This window comes from Plectropomus leopardus, chromosome 10, assembly GCF_008729295.1.
Source record: "Plectropomus leopardus isolate mb chromosome 10, YSFRI_Pleo_2.0, whole genome shotgun sequence".
Classification (NCBI taxonomy): domain Eukaryota; kingdom Metazoa; phylum Chordata; class Actinopteri; order Perciformes; family Serranidae; genus Plectropomus; species Plectropomus leopardus.
This window is the reverse complement of record NC_056472.1, coordinates 27,174,873-27,194,754: the sequence shown is the minus strand read 5'-3', so window position 1 is coordinate 27,194,754 and position 19,882 is coordinate 27,174,873. Positions and strand designations below refer to the sequence as shown.

The following is a 19,882-nucleotide window of genomic DNA, read 5'->3' as shown; positions in this document are numbered from 1 at the left end:
CTTTTTTTGGCATCCATGTTAATATATTAGAGCAGCCACGCTGCCTGCATGAGCAGCGCTCATCAGCTGCGTCTCAGTTGCCTGTCAGCCGCAGCACATGGAGAGAAACCAAATTTTTCCGTATTCTGTGCACGTTTGTCAGCAGAAATAAAGAATTGAAAATTATGTTTTATATGTCTTTATATGTCAGAGACAAGGAAATAGGAATATATCTTTTTCTCAAACTTTCCTGCTTCCATTTCAAAATAAAAGTCCTCTGAAAATGTCTCTGTTGACAGAATCCCATCAGTTGTTGACACAAGGCATTTTATTGTGAAACGTTGTACGACTTCATAAATGAGTTGAATGTGTGCTTATAAATGTGGAAATACAGAAGTCATAGCAGCAGGCAGCCCTGCAGCAGCTTCACAGCAACAATGCTGCCAGTGTGAGCGTGCAACACGCTGCAGTGCGGCGAGGTCGCCGTTGTTAGTTGGTCTTGAACATTGGTCTGCAGCTAACATTTTTAAAGATTTTACAGATGTAATTGATAAGTTTAAACACAGAGGACAGTTTTCCTTGTCAGAAAAAAACAAAGTTATAACAGTAAAGTGCTGTCCACAGAACAATGATTCAAATAATAACTATAACAATAATGATGTGAGCATCAACACTGATGAATGATAACACTTTAAAACAATGGCGCCAAACAATTCGGATGGATTTTGATTGGCTGTCAGTGACTCTAGCCTCACCCCTCTCTTTCCAAGTGTGTAGGAGAAACTTCAGGTGTATTTGCGCCACCAAATTCAAGCTGACACTTCAATGTAAAAATGCAAAAGTCCCTATAAGTAACACGGTGGTTTAACACGGCAGGCTCCATGGTAGATAACTACTCCCAGTACAGATATAAACGGTTCATTCTAGGTTAACAAAAACACAACATTCAAATTTTTAGGTGATTATACAGTAGTGAAAACATATGCAGATCCATCTGACTCCTACACACTGCTCCTTTAAAAACGATAGAGTGGTGCAGACATTTGGGACTACATTATTACAGTGCAACTGTTCTCTCTTTCTTTGTACATTTCTTTGCATTGCTTGGTAATGCATCCACAACAGTAGGCAGGTACTTTGCACAGAGGCTCTGATAAATGATAAATAAAACCTTTTTTCTCACTCAGGTTTGCTCCACATACATCTCACGTAGCAGTTCACTTCAGTTCATATCTATTTTCTTATGCACAAGGAAACAAAATTCCTGAAACACTTTTCGAGACAAAAAACTGCAAATGAGTCCGTTTGAAGTTTAGAGGGGACGTGATCATTTTCTTAAAGACAGTTTCCTCCTTCAGCAGCGGTTTACAGGAGGAGCTCAGGTGAGTTCTTATCTGGACTCCTGAAGATAAAGGTTCAAGACTTAAGTCAGTGTAATGATAAGGAAGGTTATTATCTCAAAAAAAGTTCCTAATGGGTTTACATTTTTTGGCAGCCACGGAAATGCAACGTTATGTTGATGCTGGCTTATTATTGGCTTTCTAGTCATGTTATCTGGCCAGCTGTGGAAGATTTTATGCATTGTTTTTTTTTTGTCAACTCCTGTCTGCTGCAGTTTGACCTCAGTGGAAAGCAAAGAGAAAAAAACAAAGATGATGGGACGTGTGTTTGGAAATAAAAGCAAACTTAATCTCCTTGTGGACAAAAGCCAGGGAAATCACATCATCTTTGTTGTTGTGGTGTTTGGTCCTCAAGGTAGAGTGTGTGTGTGTGTGTGTGTGTGTGTGTGTGTGTGTGTGTGTGTGTGTGTGTGTGTGTGTGTGTGTGTGTGTGTGTGTGTGCTTACTCATGCCCCTGTGCTGGCAGTTAAATGGATTCTGGCTATTGGCAGACCGGTCGCAGCTAATTGAGTGGCACCAGATGCCAGCTCCACTTTAACATACACTCGCTCTGTATGTGTGTGTGCCTGCACTACCTTTCTGATGAACAACACACACACACACACACACACACACACACACACACACATACAGACACACTCACGTTTGCCCTGGAGACAGTGTAATTGGCTGTTGTGGGTTCCCTCTAGTTTGGGTTTTAGACATAAAACCCTCCAGAAACCTGCTGGAAGCTTCTAATCCTGGCTGAGAGCTGGGACTGTATTAGCTCCTTCTTGGCACACACACACACACACACACACACACACACACACACACACACACAGTGTGTAGAGACACAACACACACATGCATAAAGAATGCAAAGACGTTTAGATGCTAAGTCGTACACGAACATTTAAAGGTCCAGATGGAGCAACGACACACTTGGATACACAATTTAAGATGTTTCACAATTGAGACTCTGTGTACTTCAAAGTCTACAGAGAGTATTGAAGTGGGAGAAGTTATTTTTGGGCTTCTGAGTTAAATGTTCATTTTCTGTGTTGGTGACTGACAGCTGGAGCTCGGCAAAGGATGAACATTTGTGTAGAAAATGTCTGCTTCTGTGGTTAAAAATCAGAGGAAAAAGCCAGTGTATGTAAAAATATACCGACAGATGTAAACTGCAACTCCCAAGGGGCATTTCAAGAACAAACATCCAATCACAGAGCATGAATTCTGTTGCATGGTCTAGTAATCCTGGTTTAAAACTAAAAATGACACTATGTGATGTTACCAATTGCAACACCTAAGCATTTATAATTTGATAAATCTCTGATTTGGCTGCTGTCTAGCATCTTCGCCATAGCAACGGCTGCTGAGGCTGATGGGTATTGTAGTATTAAAAGAAAATCATCAAACTGCACTCTAAATGCTCTGTACAACCTATTTTGGGATTATGCTACAGGAGTTTCAACTCATGAATTATATGTTGGCTCTAATTCCAAGTTTTAAAAAGTGTCCGTCCTTACACAGACAGAAAAGACACCTGGACACTATCAACGAAGAGATGTATTCTTTGTTTTCTTTTTAAAAATTTGTTCCTTTTGGCAGCGTTCACATCTCACCTTTATCAATACACCAAATTTTCCACATTATTATTTTTACCCTAGCCAACATTATAGCATTCAAGATTGTAATGTCAGTCCACAACTTAGTCCAGAATGAGATATCTCAACAGCTATCGGATGGATTGGATTCATGGTCTTCAATGCATTCGGTCTGATAACATTTTGTAATTCTAGAAGAGCCGTATAATTACATCCTTTTATCTTTATCCAAGTTAGCAAAGTGCTAAAGTAGAAGTTAGACTAGTGATTTTATACCCAAATGTCAAACTTTTTTGGCTTTATGTGCCACTGAGCAACTTTCAAAGGAATGATCCGGCCCCAAAACCAAAGCTGTGTGCAGTTCTCTTCATACATCCATGATGTTAGGACACAACCAGCTCTACTTTGGCTGCATATTGAGATTACAGTAGGTAGGCAGCGTGTGCAGGTGTGATTCCAAATACTAGATACTAGTATTTCCCCTTCAAGCCTTTTGATGCTCAATTTACAAAGTGGATGGAAACGTACTTAACACAGCCAGGACGTACCTCAATCCTTACAGTAACACACACACACACACACACACACACACACACATCTGTGGTGGGAGGAGTTCACCAAATATTACCATGAGAAAGGCAAAAAGTGGCAGCCATGGAGAGGTTAACATTAGATAGACTGTTCAATCTGACACAATTTCTCCAGGGGAAACAAACACACACACACACACGCACACACACACACACACACACACACACACACACACACACACACACACACTCTCACACTGCAGTCTGTCATTAATCCTGCCTAATCAAGCGGGGACCCCCTGATGTTTCCATGGAGCTGGAAGGAGGAGGACTGATGATGAGGAGGAGGACAAAAAGAAGTGAGGAGGAGAGGGGAGAGTTTAGAGGAGGAGAAGTGGAGGATGGGAAGGAGGAGTGTGTGGGGAGGGGAGGTGGTACCAGCTGGTCTGGCTGCTCGGCACCCCAACAGTGACACAGTAACTGGCATGGCCATCTGTCCAGCCACGCACACACACAGACACACACAGATTGGCGAAGGTGTACAGTAGGTAGCACACGGCCAGCGGAGGGCTGAGGGGAAACACTGGATCACAGACAACAGAGATGAGAGCAGAGTTCAACTGTGCGTTCACACCGTGTTCACAGTAATGCTCTGAAGGCTTACAAACTGGTGTGAATGGACCCATCAAGAGCCGCACTTTGTCTTTTTAAATAATTTTCTGAAAAAAAAACACCAAAACAGCACTAAGAAAACTTAAATGTTTTGTCTTGGTTGCCTGTTTTAGACAAATACACTTTTGTTTCGAAGGCATTTAAATGACCATGTTTGAACATTCATCAGTTTTTGATACAAGTTACTTTTGTAAACTGTATTTTCCATTGTTTTTACATTTACAAGCGAGACTTCAGTAATAATGGCTGCTTGTTTAACTAATTTTAACTAGTGATTTTACTGAGAAAAGGGCCCCCCTGTGGTTTGGGCTGAGCCCCGATTTTGTACAATTTCTTGCATTTATTGGCATCTTTTTGGATCAGATAGTGTTGATTTCATGAAACACTTGATTTCAGTCACTACAATTTGTATTTCTTTTCCACCAAACCTTCAAGCCACACAGCCAGTGAGTAATATAGTATATCTATATGATACTTCTAACAGTTTTAAACAATAAAAAGAGGTGGCGGTCACAGCTAATACGCTGCAGGTGTGTCAGATGATTGCTCAGTAGCATCACTTGGCTGCGGTATGACACTCAGCTTTATGTGCAGGACTTTGACATTTTCAGACAGCTGTTTGGAGTTCTGCTTTAAGCTGATTTGTGAGGACATTTTCTTGCTCAAGTTGAACATTTTCAGCCGGTTGTTCAATGTGAGGTTGCTTCCTAATGATTGAACTCTGACTGTGGGGCGTCTGCAGGACCTAAAGACTGACATTTAGAGGTTAAATCACAATAGAAGCTTATTTCTGCTTATTTTTCTGCAGCATACAAGAAAAAAAACAACAACTTTGTATTGTACTTTTAGTGTTCAGCTCAGTCTACTCGTGCTTGGATAGATAAACAGCCTGCCTAAACACACACACACACACACACACACACAAACACTCACACACTTACATTGAGTAGCCTTGACTAATTAATAATGAATAAAGCCTCCAGCAAATTGAATTTTTAATTTATCATTTTATTCTCGCCTAGGTTTTGTTTTGCCTCTCCTTTGGTCATATCATTTGTGATTCATTTTATTGTGGATGCTCAGCTTTAATGTCCTCACAATGGTGTCATAAAATTAAAATACTCGTGACAACGCCATTCTTATATCATACATCAGCAGCACCTGCTTTTATGCCGCTCTCCCACCAGGTGCAGTCACCGCTGAGTTAAATGGCCCAGCGTCAGAGAGTGCTGGCAGCCTGTCTGCATTAGTGTCCATGTTCACGATGCATATCTAATTAGCTTCTACAATAGTATTTCCACTCGGAGCTGGAGGACTGACTGCAGAGCTGTAGAGGTCTGGCTGTGATTTATGGTCGTGTTTGAGTCGTATTTAGGGAATCGGTGAGCCTGGATTGGCCCGTATTCGTCTCTGTGTCTGGGTTTCACTGGTGTGACATAATGAAGTAAGACTATTGAAATTCACTGTACATTTATAATGAAGCGTTTGAAAATCTCCGCAGCTCTCTGCATTAATGAATGTGTGTGTTAATCCGTGAACTCTGTCTTACTCTGCCAGCCTCTCTGTGTGGCTTTACGTTGAAGTAATACTCTTACCTTTAGCTTTTCTGGTTGGTAATACTTATTCGCTTAAATATGAGTCTAAAGAAACATCTGTGGCAGCCATAGAAACTGCTTTTTAAAAGAGAATCTAACTTGTTAGATAGCTCAGAAGTCATTTGAGGTGAAATATTAATATTTTCATCTCCCATAGCAGAAACTCACTCAGGTGAGGTGGAGTCACACTGGGCAAGTTTGCATTTTGTTTCTGAGCATGCATAATTTTAAAACTTTATCCACTGTGGTTCACTGCTGTTTGAACCAAAGGGCTTGAATAATTAGAAAACAGAGTGCTGTTGAATGTTTCGTGTTAAATTTTGTGTGAGACACTGTGGTTGTTTGGTCTCTCTAACAAAGTAGTTAGCTTATGTCACTAAAGCTGAAGATACTTACTTTAATTACGAGTTCGCATGGGCATGATGGCTGCCTCATGTCCCCTGCAACCATTTAGAGTGTTGTTTGTGCCAAGAAATAATTCAACACGTCCGCAAAATGCAATACACACATGAATGGTACGGGCAGAGTTGGAGGGACAAGCAAAACTTACTCACCATTGTCACAATGTTGTGATTCAAACTATCTACAATGGCATTACATTTGCTTTTTAGGCCCTAAACGGTGGTGATCCCAGAGTTGACAACCTCCTGGATTGTCGCCAAAGTTATTGTTAACCCTTTGAAAAGCAAGACATCACTTTTCTTGTGCTGCTTTCAGAGGCCTTTCACAGCTGTTTAAACCTTTGAACCCCAAGTTTGTTTGTGTGATTTCTTCCAAAGACATGGGGGAAAAGCAAGATTTAGAAAATTATTATCAAAAAGCTAGGGGAAAACTACATTTATAGCTAATTATAATAATTACATCTTTGAAATCATATTACAGAATTATTATTATTTTAAGCATTTTTCCTTTTTTTGATTTTCGTTTGGTTTAATGAAGTAATTTTCAGGTAATTTTCTTGTACTATTTTTTTTTTTACTAATTTCTTGCTAATTTCGGGGTCATTTCTTCTGTTGTTGCTCATTGCCTTTTGCCACGTTTTTGAAAGAAATCAAGACATTTTCTCAGGTCTCAAAGGGTTAACATAATGCAAATCCAGAGCTGTTCTCTGGTGTGACCTACTGCCAAGCATATGAACAATTCCTTCCAACGCTGCTACGTGTCGTCACAGCGGTTAAAAATGCAAATATATCTCCAGCCTGTCTAAGGTTTGTATCACAGGTTGCTTAGCTGCCCAACAAACAGAGTGACAATTCTGCATGAGTGTCGAAGTCAGTGATCACTTACGTTTAAATCAGAGCACACTGGGGACAGTTACACAGTACACAGTACCAATGTGCAGTGTGTGGGGCTGTAACTATGGAGCATTTCCAGCAAATACACATAGCCAGTGGGAAGTTCAAGGGGCCTGAGATTATGGAGAGTTTCCAAGAAATACACAGAGCCAGCGGGTATTTCACGAGCCCGTTCACGATACTCCAGCACGTTCTCACTCCCCACTAGTCAAACACGGCAGCGTGGTCAGTGGCTCTGTGGTTTAAAGTATGACTCTTAAGGTACCCCTCTAGCATCACTTTTGGACACTCAGGGACAGTATGTCAATTTCCATTCATTACATGAAAGTGTTTTTCAAAATAAATTTCTGTGTTCACAAGAATTGTAAGTTTTGTCACCAAGACTTCGTAACATCTGGAAGAAAAACTGTAGTTTGGATTAAAATACGTTTTTTTCATGTAACTTTAGTTAATATGTATTTCATGTGACGTCACTGAACACATATTAGGTTTCGCCATTATACACGGGACATGATCAGCAATCTCCTGGGTGTAAGTCCTGTGTTTGCTTTACCCATCCACCACCCCAACTTCCAACCTTACTCGATTTTTCTCATTCTTTATACTACGTATATATTTACTTTGAAATTAGCTGACAGCTAAACGTCTGACGCTAGACGTACTCTGGTATGTTAAAACAGCCACTATAGTTACATTTATGTAACCTGTTTTCTTCTTTAATCAAATTTTAATTATATTTTTCCCCTGCTGTGTCCTGTTTGTCTTTGCTTCTCCACTGACTCACTTTCCAAGCGCTAATAAAGTTTCATCTCAACATTTCCTGTATTTTCACACGTATTTGAGATGATTAATCCCGACATGTTTTCTCTGTTTCTCTCTGCAGGTGTTTCTCTCGGTCGGACCACCTGGCCCTGCACATGAAGAGGCACATCTGAGGGCGAAAAGAAAAGGAGCGGGAGAGGGGAAGAAGCAAGAGGAGAAAAAAGGAGGAGGAGGAGGAGGAGGAGAGATAGGAGGAGGAGGAGAGGAATGGGCAGTCGAGCTACCAACCGCCCGCCTTGTTCACCCCGTCCATAAACCAGTCAGCGGCCATGACGCCTGCAGGGCAGCGCATCCATCTGAGAGGGTCATAAAGATCAGACAGACTGACGGTGATCTCTCATTGGAGACTGGGACCGGAGGAAAACGAGGAGTAGCTAGATTGTTGTTTTTCTTTAAAATTACACACTCACACACTTGTGAACACTCAACACACCCGTCTTTGAATGCATCATCCCGGTGAACCCCGGCCGCTCTCACGTGGCTCTGGGGACTTGGACACTGCCAAACCAACATATACTTAACTTGCTTGATAAAACATTAACGCCGCCTTTTTTTCTTTCTCTGTAGTCAGTGTGTTTAAACCATAAAGTCACTGTAGGTGAGGAGATAGTTCAGTGGGGAAACTTTAAATAACCATATAGTCAGTTGTTAGTGCTTTACCGGATTTTTGAACTCAAATTCTCAACTTTTTTCTTTTAATGATTCTCATACACGGAACATAAGAAAACACCATCTGCCGCAGTCAGTAATCTATGAGAAGAACAACAACAAATCTGCAGGAGAGAGACTGTACAGATTCTAGCATAGCTGACAATCGGACCCAGGGCGCGGACGCTGGGTGTTTTCAATGCACCCATGGGACCTCGGTCAGCGGGTGCTGCTGCAGCTCTCAGGCTCTCCTCCAGTGGGTGTTTGCATCTCTCACCTTCACTGAGACGCCTGCCGCCTCCGCAGGCCATCTGACAGAAATGCGCAGCGACACTTTCTTCCCTTTTTTTCTACTTAGAGGACGATAATTCTTCTTATTGTTGTTATTACAAAGAATGACACTTTGTTCTTTTCTCTCTTGGAGAAAATGTCTTAAAACTCACTGAATTGTGTCTGAGGGAGAAAAAAAACTGAAAGATGACTTCAACAGAATGTGTGGGATGAGGAGGAGAGCGTTGTTGGTCTTTTAATCCCCATGTGCACCGGCTCTGCTTCTGCAGTCTGCAAGCAACCAGTGGATGAACAAAAAAACACACAATCACACCAACTCTCAGAAACAGGATTTCTATGTTTTTTGGATGGAAATAAAAGCAGAGAGCAGAGAGGTCTTCAGTTTTTTGTGCTGCTCCTTCTGCCCTGCGATTCACTCCAGCTGGAAAACAAAACCCTCGCATGACCCTTGGTGGTCCCACGCTCTACCGGAGTCAGGCGGAGGACTCGCTTAAAAACTGGAAACCTGTTTTTTCTTCTTTCTTTGCTTTTCGTTGATTCTGAGAGTCATCCTGGAGCGCTTTCACAGACTCTCATCTCCCCGGCAGCACTGTCGGGCACGAATGGAGGCTGAGGAGCCGCTTTCTGGTTACTCACGTGGGACTTAAGACGCCAACCGACCTTTGCGTGGTGGTGCCGAACAGACACAGTGGCATCAGCCCGGTCAAATTTGCCTGTTTCGTATCCATTGACTGCACTGACTTTTTTTTCCAATGTTATCTGTGCTTTATTTTCTACAGCGAAAAAAGGAACACGAAGAAAAAAAAATCATAAAAAGACTTGAAAAAATACAACACAAAAAACAATTCTGTCTCGCTCTACACATTGTATACAAGCACACATACTCCGTCGACACACACAAACACACACACACACACACATACAGACAGACTTACACTGCAGTTTCTTTGCTCACGGCTCCTCTTGAGATAAGACTAATAAGATTTAGGAAAATAATTATTAAACTAATGAACAGAGTTGGAAAACAAAACACTGCATGGCAGGCTTTATTGCAAACACACACACACATCAGCTCATGAACACACACACGCACACACACACACACACACACGCACACTCTTCCTGGAATTATATGTTCTGCTCCCAGATCTTTTTTCACAGTAGGAATTTAGCAACTGTTGTTTAGTAGAAGAGTATCTTAGCTCTCGGCTGGAGGTAACAAACGAGTCCAAATCCTTTGAAGTGAGAAATCAGCTTGTTCTCAGTTCCAACAATCACCCACATATCCCTCGCTACAGTTTGTGCCTCTCATTTAATCAGCGCTTTTTACTTCAGAGACTCTGGTTACATTGTTGGTTACAATTGAGCGTACAAACCGCTGTTTCCATCAGAAATAAAAAGAAGTGAAGTGACTGCAGCAGGGCTTTTAGCAAAAATGTGTTGAAAACCTGTCGATAATCCCCAAAGACCTTTCTATTCTGACACATAAAATGAATTCAGATGTCCTCGAGATGAATCCCAATCTCTCGACCTAAACAAAGATAACATTATCACATCCGGTTCCTAAAAAACCTGGTAAAACAGCTTTCCAATCATGGGAAGTCCTGAAAAATGACTAAAATGACTTAAACATTAGCAAAAAAGGTTTCATAGGCAAACATTGGGATCACTAATGCGAATATTTTGAGCAGTTTTAGTGCATTTGCCCTTGTCGGCCAGTGTGCACCATGCTGACTTATTAAAGCTACAATAATTTACTTTTATCTTTGACCTGAATGTCACAAACACTAAAAACTCTGATGTAAAGAATGATACCTGAGAGGTAAAAACTGTGGCGAGCACATATCCACAGCGCCTGCTTCCTTTGCTTAATGGTTGCAGAAAAAAAAACTAACTGGCCTTGCAATCAGGGCTTTACTGATACCGCCAACATCAACACTGACACCGCTGCTCCATCCACCCACCACCACCTATATATGCCCCGTAGCAAACAGTCTGATACTCACTGCTGCTGTGACTGGTGCAGCTGGGTGAGGGTGCAGGGTTCCTGAGGCTGGCGGGGGGGGGGTGCGCATCCCAGCGTGCCCAGTCATCGTGCCAGTCGGCCTTGCCAGCCTTCATTAGGTGAAACAGTTAAAACATTCCCCTTCGAGGGGGTTTTATGGTGCAGCTTCGAACAATCGATACCAAAAACCTCCAGCGTGGAACTGCCCTTTAGCCACGGGCAGAGTCTCCCCGGTCAGGAGAGATCAGCGGGAGACCGCCTCCATATGAGGCCTCTGTATCCAGCGGCAGCTTTCTCTACTAACTCTCTGTTTCTGCTAAATACGACGTAAAGCAACCCACGTTTAAGATGATATCCAGTGTTTCGCTTCTGATTTTGTTTCATTGTTTGGTTTCTGTTAACAAAAGCTATATTGATGGTTGTTTTCTTCAGCTTGGATGATGCAAAGTCACGCCAAAATGTTGAGACATGCAATGGGATGTGGAAGGAGCCCTCCTATACAGGAAGTACAATCATAGAGGGATGGGGATCGTAGCACTTTTGTGATGCTTTTGATGGCATGAATGTGTATATGTGTGTATGTGTGTGTCCCCATTAGGTATACTGTGAGGGAAGCAGTGATTCAGCAAAGTGGTTGATAACAGATGTTTAACTGCTGAACATGTGTGGGAGAAATGTTGGTTGATGCATTTGCTGTTTGAAAATGCTTTTAATCTAAGCAAAGGCTGACAATGTGATTATTACGTTGTTTTTTTTGCTTTATGTTCAGACCCTTCATTCGTTCATGCACTCATTTATTCATATAAGTCATGGAGCTCAATTACTTCAGTCAAAGATAAAAACTTGCACTTCATGTTAAAATGCGCAAAACTCAGACTCGTATTTGCCAGATTAGTTTAGATGACAGATTTCTGAAGGATACTTTTGGCTCTTTGTTTTGTTTCTTTTTCTTGTGTCCGAAAATCTAAGAATTCAGTTTATATTAGTGTTTACAAAAAAAAAATGGGGGGGAAAACAACACCATTTGGATGTAAATCAGATCTTAAAAATATAATTTGCTGCACAAACACTTTACTTTAAACTTCTTATACTACTGTGAATATCACAAGAGCTAATTTATGGAAATGGAATCAGTGTCCTCTTGCAGCATCAAGAAAATTTGTGCATGCATGCTGACTTAAAATTGCATTTGAATTATGTTTGAAATTGATCTGCATCTTTAAAAAAAATCCAATATTTTAGGTGGAAATCAATGAACAGGGAAAATTATGAGCCTTAAAGTGATAATTCGGATTTTTGAAGTGGGGTTATATGAGGTGCTTATCTACAGTCAGTGTATTAGCTACAGTAGATTACAGTTAGAGCACCTCCAGTTTGGAGAAGCAGACAGAGTACAGCCACTGAAGCTAAGCCATGCCCTGCTGTCGACACGGCAGCAGCTAAACAGAATTTAGCCACCTAAAAAAATCAGTATGGCTTGATTGTGTGCTATATTTAGAGTATTTTCACCACTTTACCTTGATTCAGACAGTTCTTAATGACTTGGAACTGACGCCTTCATATCAGTCTGTTCACATCCTCCAAAGTCCATTGACAAAAACAGTAACTTTACTTCACTGAACACAGGTGTTGTTGGTCTACCGCTGCCTCGATCAGTTAGTTTCTTTGTGTTATTTTGTGACTTTGGTGAATCTGAACTAACCCTTGAAACGCTAAACTCACACATAACACACACTAACTAACAGTTGAGGCAGCAGTAGACCAGCAGCTCCCATGTTCAGCTTTTTGTCAATGGAGTCTGGCTTTAAAGAGAGCATGAGTAAGTTTCACTTTTAGTTCAGTTTCCTGTTGGAAATCACTGTCTGACTTTAAGGTAAAGCGCTGAAAATATTCTAAATATAGCTCACACTGAACTAATATTGGGGTTTTTTTGGTGGCTCAGGTATGTTCTGATGTTGCAGTGTATTGCATAGCTTCTGTGTTGATACTTCTGTCAGCTTCTTCAAACTGAGGGTGTGCTGACCAACATCTGCTGCAGGTACGACACCGACCATTGATAAGTGACTCATACAACCACACTTCAAAAAAATCCAATCTATTCCTTAAACTACACTCGGCAAAGATTGCATCACTGCTTGTTGTTTTAAGGGATAACACATCAAACAATTGTGCCCCCGACGGTATATAGACATACAAAGTTGTTTAAGATTTCGTCGCCATTTTAGAGCATACATTTTTAAAGTTAAAATTAAATTTCTGGCCAGCATGCAACAAATACAACTCACAATCTTCTCCTCTTTAATCAAAATCCTTCTTGACATTTGACAGATCTAAAAGTCACTTCAGATACAATTTCACATTTCATTTCCATCGCGTTGAAGCAGGTTTTCTGTCACAGTGTTGCTCCGGGTCTCCTGTCGTCTCTCAGGCTCCTCCAGGCCAGCTAGCAGCCGTCCCACAGCTCTGATTAGCATTAGCACTCCCGGGTCCTCTTCTCTAGTTGCAGTACAGCTAATGAGATAGCTCTGGGTCACAGGGAAACTGAATGGTCTGGAGAAAAAAAAACAACAGGGACCTAGAGCCGGACCGATTGAGTGCTGCGTACCCGGTGGACAGATTTGATGTGGAACAAACACAAGATCCCGTTAGCGTCGAGAAATGCCAGGAGACAGTGAGATATATTTGTCAAAGAGACTAAACTGTGATGAAAAAAAAAGGATTTAAAAAATCATTTAACCACATGAATATCCAAATCATTAAATCAGCCCTTGCATTTTTATCTCATGGATTACAGATAAAATAAATTACCATTTATCTGCAAAGTCCCTACAGATATTTAATCCACTCTGTGTCCCCGAGCCCTCCCTCTTCCTTCGCAGTTAAAGTGCCATTCTTGTTTCCCTCCATCCCTCCATCCCTCCATCGTCACCCTCCCTCTCTGTCCACAGCAGTTGTCCATGCACTATCAGCTGCAGGAATGCTGAATGCACACTTTACACATTTTTGCCCAAAGATTTGCATATTTGCAAGTTAACTGCTGTGAATGTAGTAGACGTAGAGGAAAAGAGCCGAGAGGCAGAGACGCAGAAAAAAGGAGCGTCGGATGGAAGGTGGAAGGAGAGGGATCGTTTTTCTTACATGATCGTCCCATTAAATCTTAATTACCGGTACGCTCCGACTCTCCATGCATCATAACATTCTCAGTCTCTTGTCTGCTGTCAGCTAGAGCCGAACTCATCGTTCACAAATGTAAAATAATGTTCTCATGGTCTTATAGGCAGAAGTGGAGAAGCTTTAGTTTCAGTCGGCTTCTTAGTACACTGCAGATAGTAATGTCAAGTGTCACATTTCAAATCACGGGTGGGATGGAGTCTTTTAAGATGTTAAGGCCCAGACACACCAAACTGACTGTAACAGGAGGGCTTGGGGGTCATTTTACCGTCCTCCTACAGCCAGCATGAAGTGAAACTGAAATTAAGAAGACGCTGTTTGGTCTGATGTGAATGTCTGAACCTAAAACTAACTTAACTGAGATACAGCGCTGGCTAAATTGCAGTGTTTTGGATTGGAGTGGAATGTGGGACAAAAGATTGGAGCGTACGCAGTCAGTGCACTTGCTATGCTTACAGTACTTGGGGTTGCAAAAAGATGGGCTTCACCGAGGTCCATTCAGACTTTTGAGGACAGGGCCGGATAATGATATTAATGTCACACAGACCAAAACAGACCCTTGGGAATGCAGGATCAATGAATTGAACCTTAGCCAGTTAGCACATTAACCAAATAACTAGATGTTGAAATAGCAAAGCATATTTACTGTGTGCCAGTCAACAATATAACAAACAATTCCAAACCATTTTTTGTGAAAGAGCTCAATGGTGAAATGGTAATTACCTAATATAACAAGTTTGTTTGGGTAATTTGCGCCCTCTTGACTTGAGCTGTTTTTTCCACTTTCCTCGCCTCCATTTTTCATCTTGTGCGCTGTTAGTGATTTCATTCACCGACTGACTCCGCCATCCCAAATGCCAATTTAACATACTGAATCATCCGAAAAAGCCAACAAAGGCCAACTTATACCAACGATGTGCGACACACTGCAAAAAACTTGGGCAATAGAGGCTTATGATGGCCCAACATTTGGTGTGTGACGTTTGGTGTGTCAGGGCCCTAAACTGTTGACAATTGAAACCAGTGTTACACCACCAACTCTGAACAAGTTTACCATTCCCATACCCAATGGTTAAAGTTCAATGGAAATCCAGAGGAACAGTTCTTCCCTTTGGGATTTACCAAAGGTGCTTTCACACTGGCAGGTTAGTTCAAATCTGGTAAAGGTTTGTCTAAAAATATAAAATTGGGTTTTTTTTCCAAACTCGGGTGCAGAAGAAGAAACTGTGCCGAAATCCACCTGAATAAGGTTGTTTGAAATCTGTGCCAGTTGAGTTCATTCAGAAGGAAGTTCATATCACACAAGCAAAAACTTGTGTGCATGTCATGACAAAATTATTTCACGCTTTCTTGCAGAATTTGGACTCAACCCAGTGTGAAAACAGCCTTTAGACTTCATCTTTGATCACAGCCAGTTGTTTGGACGAGTTCTTTGATGGACCAGGCTTCAGTTTCCACAGTTTTCTACCATATCACCCTGAAGAAGGATTGTCACTTCTGGCAGCTTTTGTAAATAGCGTGAGATCTTACACACAGACGACCGCTCTGTGTGAAATTAACCATATGTGGCAACAGCACCGTCTCAGACTTTTCAGCATTTTCTATAGATCTGCTTTAGTTCACGCAAACATTGCACTACATGATCATACTTAGCTATCGCACTCTCCATGTGCACGCACTGCTAGCTTAGTCTGTTGGAGCACTCTGTCAAATATCCACTTAACATTTGTTACACACCCCGGATGCACTTTGTACCCAAGAACGATTTGGTCCACTCACGATCGATCAGAGTGACATATCGACTTAAACCTCCAGTAGAATGCCTTTTTCATCTCCGTTATTCTGGGGGAGTATGTTGTACTTTACAAACACTCAGTCATGCTGTGACTTAGTTGAACTTTCTTGGTATCAGTGGCATCCCGGAGTGACTCTGTCTGTCTGTAACTACTGTGTTTGTCCATGCTTGATGTGTCAGTATAAGAGATTCACAGATCTTTACCCCCCTCTCCTTGTGTCTGTATATTCCACCTCACCCACTCCAAACCCTCTCCACCAAAACCACCACCATTCAGAGCCTTCTGGGGCTGAACTTGCTCATAGTCTTCAGATATCCAGCTGTACTGCGAAAATTTCTCAAGAGCTATGCAGCTTGGGAGCGCCAAGCAGTTCTTTGATGAGACTGCAATAATTTCTCCACCTTACCAGCTAAATGTCCGGTCGGTCGGTACAGTTTAAGTTCAGTCGATCCATCTTTGTAGGTGCTTTTCCATCTCTGTCAGTTTATCTGCTCAGTTAGACCCCAATGCCTGATGCATTCTGGTAGTCATTTAATAACCACTTTTTGGACTTTGATCAGTTGTTCCTCCATATGTGTATTAAGGATTGGTATCAAACCGTTGAGAAACGTTTACTCACCCCGTGTTACCTTAATTTCCTGAATAAAACTGTTTTTCTCAAATGCCTCTACGGTGAACAAAGAATCCAAAAACTCAATGAATAAAAAATGATACATTGGATTAAAAGGGGATTGCTTTTAACAACAGTAAAACTGTATCAAAATATGCTTTTACAAACTTTTACACGACTCGTGCAGTATAATCCAAGTCTCATTTCTCCAGTCGTTTGCACAGTACTTCCCCAAAACATGACTTTTCACTAAATGTTTCAGCAAAAATGCATGTGTTTGGAAAGCACTGATCATACAACTGGACAAATGAGACTTGGATTATACTGCATGAGTTGTGTAAGAGTTTGTAAATGTATTTTCTGAAGTAGTTTTGCTGTTGTTAAACGCAGACCCCTATGAATTCAGTTCATCAAGAATTTTCTGCTTGTGGATTCTTCGTTCACCATGGAAGCATGCTAGAAAATGTAAGATTTTTTTCATAAATCAAACACAACACAAGGAAAGTAGTTGATTGAAGTATTTCTTTAAATTCTCACAGGATCAAAGATTTTCTGCCATGGGAAATGGGTTATTTCTATCATACTTATTTTAAATTTTACACTCCTTAACAAGTATGAATACTGATCTGAAATGTGTCTGCCTGTCCTGATTCAAGTTGAAAAAATTCTGAAGTGAAACAAGAACATTTATCTCCTTCAGTCCATTTATTGGAAGCTGAGATTTTATGTACACTTAGTACACTTATGTAGAAAGATAAATTTATATTTAACTGAGACTCACTTATGGGATAGACAGTAACTTCCCATCTGGTACCAATTTTGACAAAGTTCTTGGATACCATAAAGTCTTATTGGAACAAAAACAAAAAAAAGAAACCAAAGAATCCCTCATCTTTCAACATTTTTCCTCCCGGACCTTCATAAATGACCAACTTTCAAGGGGATTCTTTAGTTTCTAACTAAATTGCTTCGTTTGTCCAATGATGGTCTTATTATTTTCATACTTTTGCTCAGCGTTTCTGTTGGTTACGACATGTTGCTGCTCACTAGCAGCTTTTCAGAGATCTTGGACATGATGGCGAGGACACACGTATATATGTCCTTCAGGTTGAAGTGCCAAACAAACGTTTTTAGCTAATTTTGGTTAAGCTTGAGGTTTCTGGAATGTGCATGAAGCTGAGCTTGCTCGCCCAAATGGACATTGTTGTAAAGCCACATCAAATGTAATCTCCAAAATCTCTGCAATGCAACTTATGAGTAACATATTATTGCAATCAACAGATATGATCAGAAAAGAATCAGACACATGTCAAAAAGAAAAATGGCCTTCAAAATAATAAGCATTAGCACCCAAAATGACTTCAAAAATTTGGCAGACAGAAATTATTTTGGTGCCAATCCTCTTGCTTCATAATGGGGGGAAAAGTGACCAATCCAGTGTCATCTTTTAGTGAAAGCTGCACCTTTATATCACCACAGTGAACTCAAACCGTAACTGTTGAGGGATCACAACTTTATATTTCCCGAGATGAGTCGACAAGTCGAGAAAAGAGAAGACAGCAGGCGTGTTTTCACCATGGCAGCATCCGTCTCAGCCGTCCTGCAGGGGCTCTGTAACTCTGATACCTTTCATATCAACCTTTGATCCATAAACCTTCACTCCACACCCGCCCGCCTCTCCTCTGTTACCGTCACCTCTGTTGACTTTTTTTTTTTTTTTTTTACTTTGAGTTCTATTTTGTTTTACTTACAATTTTTTGCTGTACAAAGTGTTTAAAATATTATTTGTATTATATGATGTTAGTATGGTAATGTTCTTTATTAAGGAAGAAGAAAATTTATTTTTGTTACTGGTCTGTTTCATAATTCTTTTCTAAATTGGTATTGTAAGATATCTATGCAAGAACTGTTAAGTGGAGCATTTTTATTTAAGAATGTAATATGTGTAATAAATGGTAGAATCTGGTCATGACTGTCTTGTATTTTGTTCTATCAAAGCTTATTAAAAAGCTTTCTAATGCTTAAATACTCAAATTAAGGTTTGAATTACTGGGGAGATTGTGTGGGGAGGGGGTCTAGACTTCTGCCCCTATGCTCCCCCAAAACAGGTAAAAACAACAGTTTAGGAGGTGGAATGAAACATTTATCTTTCTTATCTGTAGTAACTGCAAACATTACAACATATTTTCCACATTCATTCATATAACAAGCAATCTTATTATTTATCTGACACCCCTAAAATGGACCGTACTATTCGCCCCGGATGGGCGTGGTTTAGCAGGACGGAGCAGTGCACGCGCCCATGGTGCGCGCTCGTGAGTTTTCCGCTGAGGGAGGGTGAGTAACGTTACTTTTGTACAATTAAAACAGGTCACTACTTTAAATTTTCAGTTTCAACACTTCACTTCATCACTTTGACGTCTTTGTTTTTGCTCTCGTAGTGTTACTGTGCCCCGTATCGTGTGCCATGAAGATATTTGATAAAATCGACCAGCTAGCTAACGTTATCTAACCGTTAGCAAGCTAATTTTACACCAACAAGTTCTCTTTGGAAACAAGCCTTAACATTATGTACGGAGCACTTCGTAACGTTAATGGTAAATTGTTTTTTTTTTTGTTTTGTTTTGTTTTTTAAAGGCACAATATGAATCAAATCAAATGTTGAAACCTGCTAAATGGGAAACATGTAGGGACTCCCAGGGAGGCATGAAGGCGAACCAGTCTGGGTTCTCTGTGGAAAAGGAAGAGAAACTGGTTTAGTTTTACGTTTATCTGATCCACCAACCAGCACTTATTTTAGTTAGAAATCTACAATTCTACAATTTCATTTAGCAGACGCTTTTATCCAAAGCGACGTACAACACAAGCAAGAATTTAGACTTAAGGAAAAAACCCTTGGTAAGTGCAAAAAGTGCTTCAGGTGTGATTGGTCACATTTATTGCTGTCTAGTGGCAGAAGAAGTGCTGCACAGCCACCCCCCCTTTTTTTCTTTTTTTTTTCTTGGAAACCAAAGTAATAACCAGTAGCGATCTCAGCATCTGAGATTCAACAATCTCAGTATCACTACTTATCTTAAAATCTTAATTTTTGAAACAGTTTGCCTCTCATTTCCACAGTTTCCCCCCTCTAAAATAGCACAGCTAACTAAAGGAGGCTGGTTGAGGCGAAAAAATCCAAAATGTGAAGTTTGTACACAAATACAGTGTATCTTTATGGATTATACTAATGCAGATTTAATAGTAAAACTGATGATATATGACACATTTTATCTTACACGTAAGGCATTGTTAATATGTTGTATTTCTTAAAGAGAGTTTGGAGTAATATTTTCCACCAGGAACAGGATGGAAAATAATCTAAAAGAATCTTGGTCTAGTCTTGCAAACAGTGAACCTGCAAGATAAAACAATAAATAATAATAACTTTACTGTATAGGACTTATCTAATCAAAGTTACAAAGAGCTTCACAAAGTGCATA

At 40.6% G+C, this 19,882-nt stretch overlaps 1 protein-coding gene across 1 annotated transcript in view; it reads left to right on the top strand.

The window, feature by feature from the left end:
- klf7b (Kruppel-like factor 7b) overlaps positions 1–8,194 on the top strand; it is a 77,179-nt gene extending 68,985 nt beyond the window's left edge. Inside the window, exon 4 of the mRNA XM_042494011.1 lies at positions 7,944–8,194. Coding sequence (XP_042349945.1) covers positions 7,944–7,995 — 52 coding nt within the window. The 3' untranslated portion in view covers positions 7,996–8,194. The remainder of the gene's footprint in view (positions 1–7,943) is intronic.
- Positions 8,195–19,882: the final 11,688 nt, after the last annotated feature.